A 22,580-nucleotide genomic window follows, 5' to 3' on the forward strand; every position below is an offset into this window, starting at 1 on the left:
TCCTCCTTGGCACTTCATACTGCTGGCAGTATACTATTTTGCCAAGCTATTTAGTTGTAGTTAGCCAACTGACATTATTTCAGTAGCTAGTGATAGAGATAACACATATCAGCAGAGATAGTGAGTAGGGTTTGTTACCAGCCCAGTTATGCAAGAATGCATGTTAAAAGGGTCATGAACCCAGGGGTTAACATTTTTCTTGATCTTTTGACCACTTGTGGTCATTGACAATAAGAACGGGATGTGATGAATTGGGATCTTTTCCTGATTTTAATTCCCTCTGTCCCTGTGTAATTTATATATTCCACTGTCCTGTCTAAAAAGAAAAAAAAACGGCTCAAACTTTTTTGAGCGAACTTGTGGCATCATGCCTTGGCGTATTTATATATGGCCTTATTTAATGGAAAAACATCAGACCATCTGTAAAAAAAACTTTTATTTATCATGATTAATTTACAAAATTACTCGTAAAAAAAAAGAAATGCGTAAACATCAAACAAGGTTCTGTTCATGACAAAGTAAAACTGCGTTCCCAACAGCGATCGTCTTAATTCAGATGAGAGACCTCATATTTCTGTGGTCTTTTGTAAGGTCTTGGGCCAAATTCGTCTATCTCAGCAATTAACTCCTGAGTTGTGATGCCAGCCGGATCACCGCTGAGTGTCTGTCGGGCCGTACTGCATGTCCTTAGGACAGTCTGCATAGGTCTTCACATAGCTCTCCACCGAACTACCTCGAAGATTCTCTGGCTCACTGCAAACCAGACCTGTGTGATAGACCCCAGGGTGGTGCTGGAGCCAATAGATCAAATAGTGAATGTTGTAATCACAGATCCAAGGGTTGCCACCCAAAGATAGTTTCTTCAGGAAGTAAAGGTCCTCCAAAACACTGAATTGGAAATTTTGCAGGCTGTTGTTGGAGAGGTCCAGCTCGCTCAAGTACAGAAGGCCTGCAAAGGCAGCTGGACAAAAGAAGGGAAAAGTGTAAATAAATTGACTTAGCATTTTTTATTATACAAATATTTACTAGGCATTTATGTGAGCTCAAGGAGTCAAAGTAAAGCTGCAATCAGTAACATTTTTAGTTCAAATTAAACAGAAATCAGTTTGTGCACAAGTACATAAACAGTCAGTTTTCAAAACAGTACCATAACCTTAACTCTTTCCCCGCCATTGACAAAAAAAAATTGCATTTAGAAAAATGCCTTTATAATGTTTCAGTCCTTATGATTAATATCCTGTAGACGTACATGTTACAAGACTAACTGCACGTATGAACCCATGAGCACGGAATGTGCATACACGCGTCTTCATTTTAAACATTATACACATTGTATTATCCTGGTATGTTATTGTATGAAAAGTCTACAGATTAACATTGGTGTGTGTAAAAACATAGATTTGTTTCAACTTAAAAAGGTAAATCTTTCAAATTTTGAGTTAATTCAACTTAAAAATATTAATTAACTCTAAATTTGTTGAGTCAACTAATATTTTTAAGTTAAATTAACTCAAAATTTTAATGAAGCACAAATACTTACGTTGAAACAAAATATATTTTTTACAGCATACTTAGCATTAAACAATCTATGCAAGTATGTATACATGATTTGTGTGTGGTATATATGATAATCCAAGCATGCATTCAATTTTCAGTTCATATAGTAAGCATTATCATTAACTATCTTATTCTTTGGTCTTCTACTTTTCGTTGTTTTCCTCCTTGGCACTTCATACTGCTGGCAGTAAACTATTTTGCCAAGCTATTTAGTCAGCTTTCCCTATTCTCCAAAAAGCGTCTGGAAAATGTGCATTGCATGTATTAAATTTCTGCATTACATTGTGTGATACAGTAAGATGGTAGGTATTCCCTCCCGTTGAGAGCTGAACAGCGTCCTGGTTTTCACTATCACTGAGACTCCTCATCTATGGCATCACTTATGGTCCTACAGAGCACAATATGGTTCTACACTGGTGCTATGTGGCTCTTAAAATGATTCCCCTATGAACCACTGTGAACCAGTGAACCACTTTTACAGCTATTTAGCGCTGTTTATTTTTAGAGGGTAGACAAGCAGGTCGCTTTGATTCCCAGCCATATTCTTTAAATTGCACAAAGTCCTCATGTGTCCCTCCACCTGAACACAAAATAGTTTTTCCATGTTTTCCCCCATGCAGATTCGTGATCTTCATAACATCTGTTTCATTTTAGACAGGATGGAGATAAAAACTAGGCTCCGGTGAAAATGCAGTGTACCACCGTTTCCTTCTAGAAAAATGCCTTTATAATGTTTCAGTCCTTATGATTAATATCCTGTAGACGTACATGTTACAAGACTAACTGCACGTATGAACCCATGAGCACGGAATGTGCATACACGCGTCTTCATTTTAAACATTATACACATTGTATTATCCTGGTATGTTATTGTATGAAAAGTCTACAGATTAACATTGGTGTGTGTAAAAACATAGATTTGTTGTTTCAACTTAAAAAGGTAAATCTTTCAAATTTTGAGTTAATTCAACTTAAAAATATTAATTAACTCTAAATTTGTTGAGTCAACTAATATTTTTAAGTTAAATTAACTCAAAATTTTAATGAAGCACAAATACTTACGTTGAAACAAAATATATTTTTTACAGCATACTTAGCATTAAACAATCTATGCAAGTATGTATACATGATTTGTGTGTGGTATATATGATAATCCAAGCATGCATTCAATTTTCAGTTCATATAGTAAGCATTATCATTAACTATCTTGTTCTTTGGTCTTCTACTTTTCGTTGTTTTCCTCCTTGGCACTTCATACTGCTGGCAGTATACTATTTTGCCAAGCTATTTAGTTGTAGTTAGCCAACTGACATTATTTCAGTAGCTAGTGATAGAGATAACACATATGGTTTATCAGCAGAGATAGTGAGTAGGGTTTGTTACCAGCCCAGTTATGCAAGAATGCATGTTAAAAGGGTCATGAACCCAGGGGTTAACATTTTTCTTGATCTTTTGACCACTTGTGGTCATTGACAATAAGAACGGGATGTGATGAATTGGGATCTTTTCCTGATTTTAATTCCCTCTGTCCCTGTGTAATTTATATATTCCACTGTCCTGTCTAAAAAGAAAAAAAACCGGCTCAAACTTTTTTGAGCGAACTTGTGGCATCATGCCTTGGCGTATTTATGTATGGCCTTATTTAATGGAAAAACATCAGACCATCTGTAAAAAAACCTTTTATTTATCATGATTCATTTACAAAATTACTCGTAAAAAAAAAGAAATGCCTAAACATCACACAAGGTTCTGTTCATGACAAAGTAAAACTGCGTTCCCAACAGCGATCGTCTTAATTCAGATGAGAGACCTCATATTTCTGTGGTCTTTTGTAAGGTCTTGGCCCAAATTCGTCTATCTCAGCAATTAACTCCTGAGTTGTGATGCCAGCCGGATCACCGCTGGGTGTCTGTCTGCATGTCCTTAGGACAGTCTGCATAGGTCTTCACATAGCTCTCCACCGAATTACCTCGAAGATTCTCTGGCTCACTGCAAACCAGACCTGTGTGATAGACCCCAGGGTGGTGCTGGAGCCAATAGATCAAATAGTGAATGTTGTAATCACAGATCCAAGGGTTGCCACCCAAAGATAGTTTCTTCAGGAAGTAAAGGTCCTCCAAAACACTGAATTGGAAATTTTGCAGGCTGTTGTTGGAGAGGTCCAGCTCGCTCAAGTACAGAAGGCCTGCAAAGGCAGCTGGACAAAAGAAGGGAAAAGTGTAAATAAATTGACTTAGCATTTTTTATTATACAAATATTTACTAGGCATTTATGTGAGCTCAAGGAGTCAAAGTAAAGCTGCAATCAGTAACATTTTTAGTTCAAATTAAACAGAAATCAGTTTGTGCACAAGTACATAAACAGTCAGTTTTCAAAACAGTACCATAACCTTAACTCTTTCCCCGCCATTGACAAAAAAAAATTGCATTAAAAACGTGTTCCTGATGAATTTTATGTTAATCTCCAATACCGCGATTATTCACTAGATGACTTACCAATTTATGAAAAAGCTGAAGCCAAAACGTTATTTAATAATTTTAAACTATGTATGTTTTGATAATCATTCTGAATCTGATCTCTAACAAAATTCCTTCACAAAAATGCAATTATTTCAGCTTTTTGCTAAAAAAATGTTTTTAAAGAAAAATAACCATATTTAAGAGTTTATAAGCAGAGAAAAAAATATTGGCAAAATGAAGGCAGGTAACTTTTAAAAAATGGCTGGTCGGGAATGAGTTTACCTGATTCACAACTATAGCTTATAATAATGATTGACCTAGCAATTGTTTCAGATTTCACCGAAAATTGTTTTGAATAAACATGTGAAGTAACCTGCAGTTTTATGTTTCGAACAGTACAATAATATATATATACGTTTTTCAAAGGTACTATTTCTCAAAGAAAAGCGCAACATGTTATTAATAGATTTGGCGATTTGTGTGAATGGCACTATAAACAAATTTACAAACAGTGCACATTCGTTTCCATTTCCCTGAATGACAGTGTTAATATTTTACTTGTTGAGCTTTTCTGATAATTCGGAATAAGGAATAATGTATAGGCAGCCCGTTGTTTACATGACGAAATTGTGATTACATGATAACAAACAGCTGCAAGTACAGTACATTATCCCGCTTATTACATGACTATTTACCTAATATGTAAGGTAAAGAACATCAAATACACTACTGAACAGCTAAAGCAGAGGAAGTGTCTGGTTATAGTAAAATGAGAGTGATTTGGGAGCTGTTTCCCTCTCTGTGATCTCTGAAGGGTGACTGATGAACTAACCAGAGGGCATTGTCCTCTTCCTGTGTCTGTAGTATGACTGAATTGGTGTAATCATCCCTCGCAAGGGAACTTTTGGATGATACACCCTCCTGGTCTGTTCATTAGAGCTCTAGTACAGACTGTGATTAAAGGATAGTTCACCGAAAATAAGAATTCTGTCATTTACTCACTCTCATGTTGTTATAAACAGGGCTCTACACAAACTTTTTGCAATGGTTGCACTGGTGCATTTTTTCTTAGGTGCACCAGCACAAAAGTTAGGTGCACCAAAATTTTTGACCGCATCGGATTTATAGTTCACCCAAAAATGAAAATTCTGTCATAATTTACTCACTCTCATGTTGTTACAAACTTGTATAAATGTCTTTGTTCTGGTGAACATGAATGAAAATATTTTGAGGAATGTTTGTAACCAAACCATTCATGAGCCCCATTCTACTCACCTCTCTCTGTCTGACTGGAGGGCACACGCATTTTTAAACGAACACACACGTAGTTCGGGACCATGGCTTTTTCCCTCGAACTCCTGGTTGCACCAATGCGACCTGATTTTTTTTTAAGTCGCACCATTGAGAAATTAGGTCGCATGTGCGACAAATTGGTCGCACTTTCAAGCCCTGTATAAACCTGTATACATTTCTTTGTTCTGATGAAGGAAGATATTTTGAGGAGTGTTTGTAAAAACATGAGAGTGAGTAAGTCGATGAAATATCCCTTTAAGTGCAATTTTTTTAGAAAGGCTTAAATGATCCTCATAATTTACAGCAACATTTTGCCCTGGTAAGAGAAAACAAATTTGGCCGGAAAAAATATTTCATGAGCTGTTTACATATCCATATTTCTAACTAATGATAAGATTTTAAATTCAGTTCTGGAACTAAAATGAAAGTAACTAAACTTGAGGCAAACCTTCTGCTGTGTCAGCTTGAAGTAGCCTACAAATTTTGTGCAGTGTGTTCAAGTTCAAGGAACCCCTGCTCAGTTTCATTAAGGCATTATAATGAAATGTGCTGAGGTTTATGTTTTCTCCAGACTTGATGAGATTTTTTTATTGTTTTGAACTGAGCTGCACGGTTGTAACACCTTTTTACCTTACTTTCTGTTTTCTACTTTCCAAAACCATAAGTCTTTTAGATCCTTTTATTTACTTGTTTTTTTTTTGAGGAGTGATAGTGGGAAGACACATACTGTATGTCAGATTCCTTCACCAGCAGTGATTTATTCATGCAACGTGGATTGAACACGACTGATTTCCCTCATTTTAAAGAGCAACTATCGTCTGATACACGTTTTTACATTTCCTTTGGTGTGTAAGTGTGTATTAGTACATGTTAACTATATTCAATAGGAACAAACAGCAATGTTAACGATGAGGCGAGTTATTGTGTGTAACTTAAATATTTTTTCTTGGACTACAACAAACTAGTCTTAGGCCTGTTGGCGTGTACAAAAACGACATTATCATAATTCCTCGCGCTTTTGACTCACAGCCTGTAAGTTAACTCCTGTTGGCATAGCATTGTGAGCGAATCTTTTAAACATGGTAAGGAGCGTCACATTTTTGGCTGACGTCAGAGGAATTCAGGCCAATCTGTCAGGACTCTGCTTTGAAGTCTTGTTAAATTTGTATTTTGTCATGGTGGCAGAGTTCTGGCAGTCCCTGGCCTTGTGTGGAGGTTCATGCCTTGTTTTTGTGTTTGGCATGTGCCTCCGGTGTCTTGTCCTGTGACCCCGCCCCCTCGTTCTCCTGCTTATTAGTAATCATTGGTTTTCTCCTATCACCTGTTCCCTCTCGTTATCTTGTTTGGTTTCTTCTATTTAATGTCAGTGTATCTTTAGTTCTGTGCAGGTTCATTGTGTTTATTGTGTTTCTCGTGTTGCGTGTAGGTTTATAGTCTAGTTACCAAGTCAAGTATTTGTGTTATCTGTCAGACTTATACGTTTCATGTTGTGTACCCCCTCGTGGGGTTTTGTTTGTAATAAAGTGTTTTCTGTTTTCCCCGACATCGTGTGCATATGGGTTCATCTGTTCTACAATTCCTCATACAATCCCAACGTACAGATAGCTGGCCAATCAGGTACAAAGCACTTTTCAGATCAATGAGTTTTGTACAAAATCAATGCATTTGAGGAGGGCACTATATATGTACTGTATGTGGAAAATAATGTGTTTTTTTACCATAAACCACGCAAACACATTGTATTACACCAAATACACAAAATAACATTGTTTTTTAGCAATGGAATAGGTGCACTTAAAAGTATCTGGTCAAGTATCTGATAGATACTGTATAAGGATTGCTCTCCAAACACTTTCTCCTCATGGTTCTGTGCACTAAGTTGTAGCTACAAAGCTGTTGAAGCTGAACTAAACACCAAAACTAGTTGTTTGTACTTAACACATTGACTTGTCTTGTTCATCCTCAGGAACTGAAAAAGGTTATGTCTTGGTATTGTTGTGTACCGCCGCTGGCTCACCTGTGTCAATGCTTTTCAGACCGTTGCTGCTCAGATTCAGGTGTTTTAGGTCTTTAACAGTCACAAACGCTTTAGGTCTCAGCTGCTTAATGTTGTTCATGGATAGATCCAGTTTGACAATATCCACCGGTATGTCCGCTGGCACAGATTTAAGTTCTGCAGAGAAGAGATTTTGCATCAATATTTGATAAAAGTCTGTTCATATTAATATACAGTATCAGAATTTTTTTTCCCTAGCTATCACCAGGGCAGTAATCTTTAAAAAGTCCCTAATATGTACCATATAAATACAGTCACTGTATATTGGTTATATGAACCTTTGATTTACTAACATGAACTCTTTAGGTGCAAAGGTGTACTTTTTTAAAGGGTACCGTCCCAGTGACAACTAGGGACAATCTTTCTGATAGTTAAGGGGATACTTCACACCAAAAAATTAAATTTTGGCATCATTTACTTACTATTATGTTGTAACAAACCTGTATACATTCCTTTGTTCTGATGAAAACAAAGAAAGATATTTTGAGAAATGTTCGTAATCTAAACATTCGTGACCCCCTTCCGTAGTAGTAAAAAAGAATACTATTGAAGTGAATGGGGCTCACGAACGGTTTGGTTTAGTAACATTATTATGTATGACTGTTGCAAATAAGTATTTATTATAACTGACAATGAATTACAAATTACTAGACCAGAATCAAACCAGCACTGCATAAACTACAATAACTTGGAAATTCGTTTTGGTCTAAGTTGATTGATTCTTGCAGACATGCAGAATTTTTGTTGGTACTTCACAAACATGCCATCACAACAGCAGACACATAAATAATAATACATTTTTTGTAGGTTTTGAAATGGATTCTTTATATTTCCTAAGTGAATGTTGTGTAGAGCAGCACCGCCCATATGTTTTCGAGACACTTTAAAGAACTTTCCATAATTCCTAATTATTTCCAGCTGAGCAGCCATACATGGGAGCATATGTCTCAGCCATTGTTAAACGTTTCCTAAAGTCGGTTCAGCGTTGGTGGTCCGTAATCCTTCAAACAGTTACAGATAATGGCACTTACAGTTGCAAAAACAAGGTAGTATCTGTAAATAAACCTCAAACAACGTAAGGCACATATGACAGTATTGGTGGCAAAAGGAACTCTCTATTTATTTTGAAAGATGTCGGCCTTATACACTCATGAACTTGGTTCAACCCATGCTTTTTAAAAGGCTTCATCAAACCACAGAGCCACAGAGAGATATATTACCACAGAGAGATATTTCAAAACCTTTCTTAAGGCAAGTGTTTGATTGTAACCTTTGAAAATTTGTGGGACATCGTGTCTCTGATCAGGGGCGCCGCTAGCAATTTTGGGCCCTATGAAAAAATAGGGGGTCAGCCCCCCCCATACCCATTTCGTACCAAACTACAATCCAACCTACTGTAGCTATTCAAAATGTAATTTAATAATACAGAACTATTTATTTTGCTATTGTTTTGACCACAGTTATCAGTATTTATAGATACCTAAAATGTTTGCAGCTAAGATAATTTATTGTGCAATGTAAATTTAATTGAAAAATACAGTACATTAAATCAAATATTCAGAGAAAATGCAACATTCTTAAAGATTAAAGATAAATGTGACCATGCCTGTGAAAACCCAGCTAAAGTATTTCTTTGTGATTTACTGTTTTCCACATAAAATCATCCTATATAATGTAAAGAACATTTGTGAAAATATAAACTTGATATCTTTAATGTTGACTGAGTAATGTCATGTCAGCGATTGAAATCATAGTGAAATTAATGCTTGAAATTAAACTGTGATGCTTTTTATCTCACAATAAGATTTGAGGCTTTAGTCTGATTTTCAGAGACAGTCTTGACATACTGTATACTTGAGCTGTTACACACACGAGTCACGACATTGTAACATTTAAAAATGGCGAACAACAACAATGCATCTTTTCACATTCTGCCTGAAATAAGACTGGGTCAAAGATGCTTGACAAAAGCAGCGTGGTGAGCTTGAACCTGCTTACATCACGAGGCATTTTTTGGACCCAACATTCAATAGGAAAATTCAACTGCAGTAGCCACCGTTCAACCTGAAGAGGGCAGCACTCAGACGTTTTTACACCATTATTGTAGTATTGAAACACTTTGGGCTCTATCTTGCACCCAGCGAGATGAATCATTCGTATTTTGCACCGGCGCACAGCGGGTTTTTCCCGTCACAGAAGCACGTCGGCAAACTAGGGAATGAACTTGCGCTCCCTGGGTGGTTCAGCGCAAAAAAAGAGGCGTGTTCCGGCGCAAACCATCCCTGATGCTATTTTGCAGTTTCAAAAAACAATTGCGCCACTGACCAGAAAAAAAAAGTTTAAAGTCAGTGGCTCGTTGCGCGTGGTTCATTATGCTATTTTAAGGGCGCATGCTTGACCATAATGTATAGCGTGCACAACGCGCATACACTTTGCTTATCTAATCTACACAGATGCAACAGTTATTTTTGCAAATCATAAATTGTTACACTTAAAAATATTAATACACGAGATAAGGGGAATCATAGTGGTGAGCATTGTGGTGATAGTTTTTATTTATTCTCATGCAAATAACGATTAAAATATTTTCATAACTTTGTTGTGTGGCTGTATTACGTTTATTTTATGTAAATAATAATTAAAATGTTTTCATAAGAAACCTTAATGTATATGAACTTGATTTGTAAGAGTACTTTGGGGTTGGACCTTGCTTGCGTTTCTTGGGTCCGATTTCAAAGCAGCGATGTTCTCTGCTGGCGTCAAGTCCTGAGGCAGATCCACCTCCCGTTACACGGCGTGCCCGATTTATGCTGGCAAGCGTGGGATTCCCCCGTACAAGGACGTCGGTCTCCTCGGCTGTGAACCGCTCCTGGCGTGCGCCTGGTAAATCCGTCATAATAATAGCAACCCGCCATGGAACTTGCGCCCTTGCGTTTAAAGGGAATGTTGGCTAGCGTTCTGATTGGTTTATTTGACGTTACGCCCAAACCACACCTATGAATAATGAACCTACTTCAGACCAACCCCTTATTGATTTGCGCCCGGCGCAAGAGTTATTTCTCACGCCGGGAAAATAGCAACAGCGCCCAAGATCCGCCCACAAACTCACTTGCGCGTTGCGCTTCGCACTTGCGTTTCAGATCGTTAAAATAGGGCCCCTGATATCCAAATGTCAAAAAACGTACTAAAATCAATGAACAGCACTAATAAAACTCCATTCTTACAGATCATTAACTAAAAAAAGTTGGTTTATAAACTGTTTTTTAATAAACGGGGCTCTAAAATTAAATGAATGACAACTATAGCAGATTACGACATAGATTTCCATTGATTTCTTAACCCTGTTGCAAGTTGAGAAGCTTTAATATACATAATTTGACTAGTTTAGCCTTTGTTGCATTTCAGTTTTATCACAACCAACTCGATTTACGACTGCATAAAAATCCTTCCTTGGCATATTGCGTTACAAAACAAAACAGTGTGTAACCGATCGCATTTCTAGTTTATGTTAATTAGCTTATACGGGCTACGTTAATTTAAACAGCTTATAAGGGCTGACTTCGCGTTAGAATCATAACATAAAACAGGGAACGTAAATCACCTTGTGTTTTTTTTAAACTGGGGTGAACAGAGCGAAGACTTTACAGTGGAAAGAAAACTACATTGTATTGCTCCAGCGTCACATTGTGTAAACTGCATTTATAGTAAGGAAGTGCACATATGCAGATATCATAGGAAATAGCAGTAAATACACACACCTTGTTCTCTTCTGAAGTTCACGCGCACTGTGAGACCATGGATTGAAGACGGCGCTAAAACGCAGAGTAAAGACGGGGCGGAGCTAAGAGGGCTCAGCTTAAGGGGGTTGCGTGTGCGGCACAGTCCTCGGCTGGGGCCCTCAAAAGTTCATGGGCCCTTAGAATCGTCCTAACTTTTCCCCCCCTTACGGCGCCCCTGTCTCTGATACTCGGAAATGCTTCCATGCAGCTGATTAGCTTGAGAGATGCGTCACATGCAAAGCAGATACTGTTGTAAAACAGAAATGAACCAAAAACCTCTTTTAAATCAGAAATGTTCTTCAGATGTTAAAGGTTTTTTACACTCTTAGAATGGATGTGTTAAACAACACAATCTGTGTTAGTTTAGCGACAACACACTAAATGTGTTGTCCCAGAATACACACATCTGTGTTATTATTGGAAAAACATATTTTGTGTTACTTTTAACACAAAATGACACATAATGTGTTAAATTCATAACAAAAAAAAAATGAACACATGCTTTTTTTAAGAATGCCCATACAGCCAGAAATAGTTCCTTTATGGCATTGTGTAGCACATTTACTTTTAAGTGTGTATGTAAAGTATGTTTTACAGTGCAGTACTGTGCTTTGGTCTGGATGCTTTTGAAACAAAACCAAACAATTAGATGTGATGACTAATGCAGGGAAAAGCCTTTTCTGAAGCTGGGAAACACTAAAACTTGGCTTTCAGTCTAATAGTTGGGTTTACTGCAGCAAACAGAAATTGCCAGTTATCCCTTAGGTCCTAAGACAGATGACTTAACGTTACAAGCCTGTAAAGGGTTGATGTTTTCGGGAAGTAGAGATTTAGAATGCCTCACTCTGCTTCAGACTGCTGACTCAATATTTTTGGGTAAGGGGAAAAGTCTGAATCACAATGATTTCAAAATCCATCTGACTTCATTTGTCATGGCTTGTGTTGTATCACACATTTTTTTGCTTGACTCAACTAACCTCAGTAAATGTGGTTTGGCGATGTCTCTCATTTTAGTATGGATGTCAGAATAGTTTAGTCTGTCATGACAGAGGCAAAACCAGAGCCGTTGCTTTACAAAACAAGACAGTTAATTGGAGGTTTTTGTGTAATTCCAGGTTGCATTTGTAAAATTAAAGTCATAATGAAAGTAGTGATTGTCATATTTTCCAAGTCATCCTGTATTTCCGAGTGAAACGGCTTCTGAAATGAAAATTATGTAGGGCAGGACTTGAATTCGTCAATTAAGAATTGATTGGATCGTTGGAAGTTGGGTGATGTTACTATTAGCTAATCGCTGCAATCTTTTCCTGGACCCGCCCACCTGCCATACCCTGTGATCTATTGACAAGTTTTCATCTGCAACAGAAAAAGATATATATCTATGTCCTATATTCATCTCTTAAATTTATGTATGTCTTAAAAGGATAGTTCACCCAAAAATGAAAATTCTGTTTACTGACCCTCTTGTTGTTACAAACCTGTATAAATTTCTTTGCTTTGATGAACACGGAGAAAGATATTTTGAGGAATGTTTGTAACCAAACCGTTAATGAGCCTCCTTTACTTCCATAGTATTATTTTTTCCTACTATGGAAATGAATGGGGACTCATGATCGTTTTGGGTACAAACATTCCTCAAAAAAATCAGAAAAAAAGAAATTTATACAGGTGAGAATGAGAAAATTATTAATTTTAATTTTTGGGTGAATTATCGCTTTTAGGTGCCTGAGCTTTTTGCTATCATAGACTAAGATGCACTGCATTGTGGTCCTGTTACATATAAAGACAAAAATGTTGAGATTTCAATCATCAAAAACTTCATACATATTTAAGCTGAAAACAGAATGGTCACTTATATTCATCTTCCTATGGGAAATTTAAAGAATTTCAACTGCTGAAAGCCATCTCTTTATTCTCTTATTACAAGATCTTCATCAAAAAACAGTACAAGACTCGCATACAGTATAATACAGACCAGCACTGTCCTTGGTTTCCCATGGAGATCATGTATAACCAAAGCAATGAGGTATGGAAGATTTTGGAATTTAACCCATTACAAAATCACAAAGCGGTCTTATGTGATCATTGCTCTAGCTTTGTAGAGAGATTTTTGATATATGATAATGACATTCAGAATCGTTCTTGTGTCTTAATAACAGTCTGTATATGGCATTTATATGTCTCCAGAGATGGGGATACAGATGTCTCAGCTGGAAATATGCCTCAGTCCCTTTTAACTCGTTCTCTGAAACTTACATTTTGTGATTCCAGGCGTTTGTTTCCATTCTGCTGCAGATTACTGTATCTTACCACATGCTGACTCAGTAGAATTATAATGTCATCTCATTGATCAATAATGTAGCTGGATGTTGACCAAAAAGGAGGTTTTTGAAGCTTTTCTCAATTTGAGTGCCTTTCACAGAGTGGATATACATGGGTATTATTAAAGGAATATTCTACTTTCTTAAAAAATCCAGATAATTTACTCACCCCCATGTCATCCAAAATGTTGATGTCATTCTTTGTTCAGTCAAGAAGAAATTAAGTTTTTTGAGGAAAACATTCCAGGATTTTTGTAAATTTAAAGGAATAGTCTACTCATTTTCAATATTAAAATATGTTATTACCTTAACTAAGAACTGTTGAATCATCCCTCTATCATCTGTGTGTGTGCACGTAAGCGCTGGAGCGCGCTGCGACGCTACGATAGCATTTAGCTTAGCCCCATTCATTCAATGGTACCACTCAGAGATAAAGTTAGAAGTGACCAAACACATCAACGTTTTTCCTATTTAAGACGAGTAGTTATACGAGCAAGTTTGGTGGTACAAAATAAAACGTAGCGCTTTTCTAAGCGGATTTAAAAGAGGAACTATATTTTATGGCGTAATAGCACTTTTGGGAGTACTTCGACTCGCCTGAAAAGTCCGCTCCCCTTCTCACTCTCATAATGGGAGAGGGAGGGTGTTACTGCGCCAAGTCGAAGTACTCCCAAAAGGGCTATTACGCCATAAAATATAGTTCCTCTTTTAAATCCGCTTAGAAAAGCGCTATGTTTTATTTTGTACCACCAAACTTGCTCGTATAACTGCTCGTCTTAAATAGGAAAAACGTTGATGTGTTTGGTCACTTCTAACTTTATCTCTAAATGGTACCATTGAATGAATGGGGCTAAGCTAAATGCTATCGTAGCGTCGCAGCGCGCTCCAGCGCTTACGCAATGATGGGGATGCCAGCTGATGAGACAATTGTGGCTATTTCCTCTCACGCCTGTTTAACCTACGCTGATTTGGGCGGGTTTCTCCTATCCCCATACAAAACAACTTCTCTGTCTTTGACTGCTCTTACAAGAACGTGGGTCTCCTCGGCTGTAAACCGCTCCTGGCGTGCGCCTGGTAAATCCGTCATAATAATAGCAACCCGCCATGGAACTTGCACCCTTGCGTTTAAAGGGAATGTTGGATAGCGTTCTGATTTCTTATTTAACGTTACGCCCAAACCACACCTATGAATAATGAACCTACTTCAGACCAACCACTTATTGATTTGCGCCTGGCGCAAGAGTTATTTCTCCCGCCTGGAAAATAGCAACAGTGCCCAAGATCCGCCCACAAAGTCACTTGCGCTTTGCGCTTCGCACTTGCGTTTCAGATGGTTAAAATAGGGCCCCTAGTGTGTATATTCATGTCTATTATTAGTAGTTCTTGCTTAGTGTTATTATTGATTATACTTAAAATTGAAATTTTAATCAACTTTGAGAATTTGAGTCATCTTTTGGGACAGATTTGAGCGTCACCCCGGAAATAGGAAGAGAAGTTGCCCATCAGTGTGAACTCCTCTCTCCCGTCATCTGATTGGTTTGAATGCTCTTTCGCAATGACTTTTGAGTTGGTAAATTGCTGGAAGCCTTCAGTGCTCACTTCGCCAAAGACTACATCAAGGGTTCAAAGGGGGCACTAAGGAGCACACTTCGGAGCAATAAAATAACAGATGAGACACCCGATGGCCCCATAGACTAAGCGAGCATGCACAATTTAAGGCCACAAGACTGAAAGTCCACATGAAGTAAATTACAACACAAAAGTAAATTATGGTTGCGGTTGTTCTGATTACGTCATTGGTCAAAGGACATACAGGTCACAAGACAATAAAAACATGGCAGATGCAGTATGTCTGAAATGTATTTATATTGCACCCACACATACTATATGTAGCATGTTTTGTTTGAAGCAGTAGGTACTTCATCTAATTCAGTTAACCAAATATTTTTTTAATGATTTCAAAGCAATGAGTTCTGTAAATTCACCATTTAAAATTTGTCATTATCTCTATCAATTTGTCTCTATTATTTCTAAAAAAAAATCAGTCTCACCTTTGCTTCTGCAGTCCAGATAGGTTACCGGGTGCATGTAGGTGTGACACAGCGTGATCGATTCAAATAGTTTTATCGAAGCCGGTAGTGTCTGATTATCCGAATGTGGGATCAGGGGCTTCTGCTCAGCGGTGCATAGTTGCTCCACATCCAGCTTCTTAAGTTGCCTCCCCGCGAACGCAGTGGGCTCTGCGCACCTGGCATAGTTACCAAGGTGACGGTTACTGGGCACCTGTATGAACCTCACCAGGCTGTCCAGCTGGCAGTCACACCTCCACGGGTTGTCATAGATCCGCATGTAGCTGAGTTGAGGCATTGGGATTAGCATCTCCTCACTTACCACCTGCAGACGGTTGTGCTGCAGCAGTAAAGTCGTAAGTTTGGTCAGACCAATAAATGCATCCTCATCTATTTGAGAAATTTCATTCTGCTGCAGGTCGAGGCTCCTCAGGTTGGGGAAATTACTGAAGGTGTTGGCTCGCAAAACCCTGATACTGTTTTTCGCCAGCAGCAGGTGGTTGATATCCTTTGGCCAACCCGACAATACCGCTGTCAGGCGACGCTCTTGGCAGTCAAAATATTTGTCCCCATTGGCCGTATATTCCTTGCAATCTGCCGCAAAACGTTTGACGGTGATAGCCCGGCCTCGGCCACGCATTCGGTGTCCTTTTCTCCTCTCGCCCTTTCGCGCATCGACCACCCAGACCACCAGAAACAGCAGCAGCAGACAGAGGAGCAGCCGCATTGCAAATGCCAGCAGCTGGCTAAATTAGTATTGTGCAGTCTTAGGGTAACCTTGATAAGCGGAGAGCTTTGGGATGTGTAAAGGGGTCCAGCTGCCGTCCCTGAGAAAAGACAAACAAACAGAATTGTTTATAACCATACTGATCAGAAGCTCTATTGACTTCCATTGTATTATTTTATCCTACTATGGATGACAATAGGGCTTCTTATGAGTTTAGTTAAAAACATTCCTCAAAATATCTTCCTACATATTTTTCTAATTTAATAATTAGTGAAATATTGACAAATCTGTTGCGATGACAGTGATACATTACCAACTCACATTTATACAAATCATCATTCGTGAATCATTTATTGGTCTATCGTCAAGTTTTCCTTACATTCTTTCCTTCCTCTTTTATTACTGTATCCAAGATCAGCCAACATCATGTTCTCACTATTATTAAAAAATGATCTAACACATTTGGACCACTGCTTTTCCCAGCGATTATAAGAAAACAAAATGAATTAGAACCTGATTTCAGGCATAAATTTATTTTAATAACCCACACCCTGCTATTTCAACTTTATCCCGTTGTGGATTTGACTGTTTAATAATACTGACAAATAATTTCAGTTCACAGAATTCTCTTTTATAAACATGTCAGTTATATTAACCCCATAGCCTTGCCCTCTTAGTCACAGTGTGCATTTAAGGTAATGCTCCCTTAGGATTAAGGGGTTTTTACTTCAAAGCCCTCCTATTGTCCACAACAATATTTGAAGGCCCCCCACTCACTCAGTTAAAATATACAGTACTAGAGCTTGGCATGACTAGACAATGTAAAATTGTTAAAAACAAAACAATAAGAATGATCTTGATTTTTGGTATATTGTAATGCTTGTTTTAAATAAGAAGTCATTATAAGGCCCCGCTGGAAATCTGTTGAGGCCCCCTGTTGAGAAACACTACTCAAGAGACTTTAAACACAAAGGTAAAGTTTGTAAGAAGCGTGTAAAATATTTTCTTCTGCTATACAGTATGTAAATGTATATATAAGCAATCCATAGGTTGACTTCTCCAAATATGTACACACACTCGTGGTGCTTTTCAAAACAAGCTCATTTGTTTGAGTTGTCTGACAGGGTTATTTCAGTGTGCATGTGCACGTGCATGTGAAAACGTTTTACCATTGTAAAAATGGCACATTAAAACTTGAGTGATGGTGTAAACAAAATATATTATTTGGCAAATTCATGGTAGTGGACACATACTGTCATGCCCCTTTGATACAGATCAAGCAATACAAGTCTAAAGACACCAATCTTAGGACGACGTGTGTATTGAGTCTTTTAAACTTGCTGCTAAAGGATTCATGGCATTAGATCCCTTGGTCTTCCAGATATTAGTTTTACACAGAAAATCAATAATTTAGTGAAGGATTTTGTACTCCCCTATAAAACTACTAACAGATTTTGTCCTGGTGTGCACCTCTGACAGAAACTATAACATTCTTCCAGCAAATCGTTGTGTTCCTTTACAGACATTTTCACAGATGTACATAGTTAAATGTTACTGTTGCATTTGCAAGAATGGTTTAATCTGTCTTCCATAAAAAACCCAGGCATGACTATGATAACATGTGAATGCCGTATGAGTCCTGTTAATTGTTTAGAATGTGACTTAAAATGTATAATTAAAAGTAAATTCTCTGTTCCCAACTTAATATACAGAGATGTTGAGAATCAATTTTTATTTGATTTCTTTAAAAATGTCTAAACACTGGCTTTGTGGCACCAATAAAACATCAGTTTATTTGAGCAACCTAAGAGTCGATTCAAATGTCGCACGTATAAACACATGGAAATGCTAGGTGCGCCGCACTCTCCTTCGCGCTCGGGCAGTTGCGCTCCTGAGGCGTCTGTTGTTGGACCGCAATTATGAGCTGCTCCTCCATTTTTCTGCTGAGGTTTCAAAGTAACGGAAAAGGTGAGGAAGCTGATTGGTTGGTTCTTCTCACATGTCCTGTGGTGCGCCTGCGGCATTCTAACAAGTTTAGTTGTTTTTAACTCGATGCGGTGCATACGCGCCTGTAAAAAATAAGCACGTCGCACTGCCTGCGCGTCACGGCCACGTTGCTTCCCTTTTGAGTGCGCAAACCGCACGCCTACATTTGAAATAATGAACTTGAGCTCACAAAAGATGTGATATGTGAACGGCCTCTAACTTAGCAACATTGGTTCAACCAGTGGAGTGAGTTTGGGCCAGGTTTACCTGCTTGACTGGCCAATACCAGACAAATTGGGAGCGAGGAAACCTTTTTAAAAATGCTGTTATTATTGTTGTGATTTTGTTTTCCGACTTTAAACAGTTTTTAAGCAGTTTTTACCTTGATGCAACTTTATTTCTTTGAAGACTTGTTGAAATACGTTCTTGATCCTTTCTGTTTAGACATACAGTACATCAGTGGTTCTCAAACTTTTTCAGCGTGCGGCCCCCCTTGTGTATGGTGTATCCTTTCATGGCCCCCCAAAGACAGTTTATGACATAAAACACTCCAAAACTTACAATTTTAATTAAACAAAAACACATTAAATTATACAATAATGCTGTTGGTTAGTAGCCTTGTTTTTCTGAGGTTTTATTGCACAGAATTTATGATAAATTAATGTATTTTGTAAAATGTAATTAAATTTGGGCCCCCCTGGAACCATCTCAGGACCCCCCAGGGGGCCACGGCCCCCAGTTTGAGAACCGCTGCAGTACATGACCCAGTTTTTTACTGTTTTCACATAAAATCATCCTACATTGATTTCCTACATTCTGTGAAAATATAACCTTAATGTCTTTCATATTGACTCAGTAGGGTTGTGTTAAAGATTGAAATTAATGTGAAATCAATGATTGAAATCAAACTTTAAAGAGCACGATTGATCCGATTCACGATTTTACATTACCTTTGGTGTGAAAGTGTGTATTAGTACATGTTAACGATATGCAAAAGGTACAAACCCCAAAGTAAACAATGACGCGAGTTATCGTCTCCGACGGAAATCTTTTTCTTGGACTACAACAAACACACGATTGTAGGCAACAGTTTACTTCCTGGGATTGGTGATGTAGACAAGACCGACATTATCATAATTCCTCTCGCTTTGACTCACAGCCTGTAATTTAACTCCTGTCAGCATTGCATTGTGACCGAATCTATCAAAAATGGCAAAGGGCATCATATTTGTCCCAGTGACCCTTTTGTACCTTCTTGCAACTTTTTTTTTGAAAGTGTATATTCTATTGGTTTTTTATTATTTTCACGTCAATACTAAATAAAATGAACCTTTTTGATTAATAAAAAATGCACAACTTTTTCCATTGAAGGTCTATGTAGGTCATGTATACACTGTCAGCAGTGCAGACATTAACAGGAAGCAAGTCAGGCTTTAGGTAAATGAATCAATATAACACAATCCTTGTGTGAAACTGATGACATTGGCCGTGGTTTACTACAACAAAGCAAGGGAAGCTTCAGTGGTAAGTAGAGAAGAACGGCAGCAGTGTTCGCTGTACAACTTGGAAAGCTGAGTTTGTCTTTTCTGTGCCACCCAAACTCCAGGTGATCCAGTATGTCTGAGAGAATGTTCCTGATTATTTCAGGGCCAACAGCCTCCTCCTTTAGGTTAGAGACCTTGAGAAAAATGTACCTCCCCGAATGTGATCACCACCACAAACAAAGCTATCAGCAAAACCCACAGCGAGTGTGTGAGAGAGACAGACAGTCAAACACAGAGAGAGAGAGAGAGAGAGAGAGAGAGAGAGAGAGAGAGAGAGAGCTTAGCTGGCCAGCAATGCTTAATTAAAACCACTGGAACGTCCTGCATTGGGAGGAAAAGCCTTCAAACACAAGCATTTTTCCTCTAGGTCAGGCGTGAGTGTTTTCCTGAATTAACTTTAACTCCCCCTTAAAAGATTTCTATCACTGAAAAACCTCAAAGGTACTCATTAAAAAGTTAAACCCATAAAATCTCCATTGAACCATAATTTCATATAAAATTGTAAACAATTAATTTGCATTCGGCGAGTCACATCATGGGGGACAACATATTGGGATCACATGACCAATACTACTAATACTTGGGGGGGGACTAATAGTATTATAAAAAAATTTCAATTACAAAAAATGTGATGTCAGATTGAAGCAACTAACTGATCAAACAAAAATCACTAGATCACTCATAGACTCATAGAGCAAATGTATTTCATCAACCAAAAGTAAACTTTAGACCCACAAAAAAATCAATGCTCTGCCTGTCTTATGTATATAGCAGACTACAAACATGCATCAAAGTTTCCAGGTGTACGTACATGGACCACAATTGCTGAACAAACTTTTTACAAAAAGTTCATCCCATCAAGAAGTACAGTAAGATTTCAGGAAGTGTGTGAGACCTCCATAAGAGAACTTCTGTCCAGTGGGAACAAAGTGCAGCTGCATTCAAGAGTGCAAATGTATGTCCACTTTCGATAGCATTGAAGGATAGATTTTTCTATACATAAACCACACGCATGCACACACTAATAACAAAAACCCTCCGGTACCTGTGCACAGGGAAATGCGTCCAAAAATTTCATCCAATCTGGTTATGTCCTGTTAGCCTGTTATCTCTTTGTCCTGTCATTAAGTTTGAGCTGCGCTGGATGCCTGACTGCGGCGTGCTGTTCAGCTGGCTGACTTTGTATGTGTATGTGCATGAGCATATGTGTGTATGTGTGTGTAAGGCTCAGTGCAGCCCCCAAGCTTGTGCCTGGTTTTAAATTACATACTGTGTGTCTGTGCAGGCAACCAAACCCACATTTCCCTGTTACAACTGTACCGCCTCCAGGCTTTTAGGGAGTCTCTTTATTAGCCTGATGTCAAAGACACTGTGTGCATGGGGCAACCTCATTCAAATTATTTGGAAAGTATGTTTCTGGGCTTTTTAAAGAAATAGGTGACCCCAAAACAGTCACAGTTCTGTTATTATTAGTTTCTTATGGACATTGTAGTTTTAAACTTAGTCAGAATTTCTGTAGCTGCATTTACTTTTTACTAGTGATGCACCGTGTATCGGCCGCCGATATTTATCGGCCGATTTTTGATGAATTTGAAACCATCGGCATATCGGCAATAGCATGAGAAAGGCCGATACCCGATTGTTTATTAATTAACTGCATAAAGAAATCCATTATATGTAAAAAATTAGTTTTAGCTTAATTTGTGCCTCTCTTATTATGTTGGTCAGTTGAATGTTAATTAGATTCAATCCATGTTCAGTAAAAATAATTTGATGCAGAAATAAACTAGCAAATAGACTAACTGTATAATATTGTATACAAGTGTTTAATATCGGCATCGTTATCGGCCAGAAGTTGTCTGTTTAAATCGGTATCGGCCAAAAAAAAATCCTATCGGTGCATCCCTACTTTTTACTATTAAATCCAAAGTGTTAAAAAAATCTTAACATAAAATGTTGAGGACTGGATCATTTAAGCTCTAATAAGAAATAAAACCACTACAAAACAGAATTAGAATATAATAGAAATAATAATAAAAAAACAGTGTGTCTATTTACACTATGTGCAAATCGCGTTCCTTGTTGGCAAACGCTATTTACACTAGCTCCGCCCATTAATGTCTGGTTGGTCGAAACTCAATGTCTGCACTAAGGTTCGTAGAACTTGAGATCCCTGGTTTGAATCCACCTTTTGCTGACCTCACTCTTCTCCTTTTCATATCATATAACACAAAAAGGTTTTTATTTTCAATACAAATTTAAAAACTGCCTGAAAAGTGAAAATAAATCACTTAATGAAGAAGTATTTTTGGGGTAGGGTTAGGGGTCATGCAAGGGAGGGGTTTTATTAAAAAATGCAGCATCCATTTATTAATTTAATAATATAATTGTTTACACCTGTGATTCTCAACCGGTGGCCCACGGCCCACCAGTGGTCCCTTGAGTGCCATCATTATAAATCTTGTTATATTCGCATGAAATTTTTCTAATGAATTTATATTAATTAAAAAGGCTAATTCAAGATGCATGATCTAAAAGCCCATTTATGTTTGAATATTGCAACAAGAATCAAGTCATGTCAGATAGAACGTATGTTCATTCAGATGCGGTAACACTATGCGAACGGAGTCGCAAACAGCATGTCTGAGTTGTGCCACATTGTTGTCATCTACAATAGCTGTCCGCAGCGGGGGCTTCACTGTGTGACTCCAATTTCCGATACACTGAAGGAGAGCAAAATCCTTACACCTAGGTCAGTTTGAAACACGCGCTTTCCCCTACTGTAGCGC

General features: G+C 38.0%; 1 protein-coding gene across 1 annotated transcript; it reads right to left on the reverse strand.

Annotated features, from left to right (window-relative positions):
* Positions 1-3,221: 3,221 nt before the first annotated feature.
* Positions 3,222-21,012, reverse strand: LOC135749911 (leucine-rich repeat-containing protein 17). The gene is given in 5 exon segments (XM_073814773.1): positions 3,222-3,470; positions 3,472-3,754; positions 7,327-7,482; positions 15,517-16,361; positions 20,837-21,012. Coding segments are annotated over 4 exon segments (1,305 nt in total). The 5' UTR covers positions 16,262-16,361; positions 20,837-21,012; the 3' UTR covers positions 3,222-3,349.
* Between the last annotated feature and the right edge of the window lie 1,568 nt (positions 21,013-22,580).

Source organism: Paramisgurnus dabryanus, chromosome 1 (genome assembly GCF_030506205.2).
Source record: "Paramisgurnus dabryanus chromosome 1, PD_genome_1.1, whole genome shotgun sequence".
NCBI lineage: Eukaryota > Metazoa > Chordata > Actinopteri > Cypriniformes > Cobitidae > Paramisgurnus > Paramisgurnus dabryanus.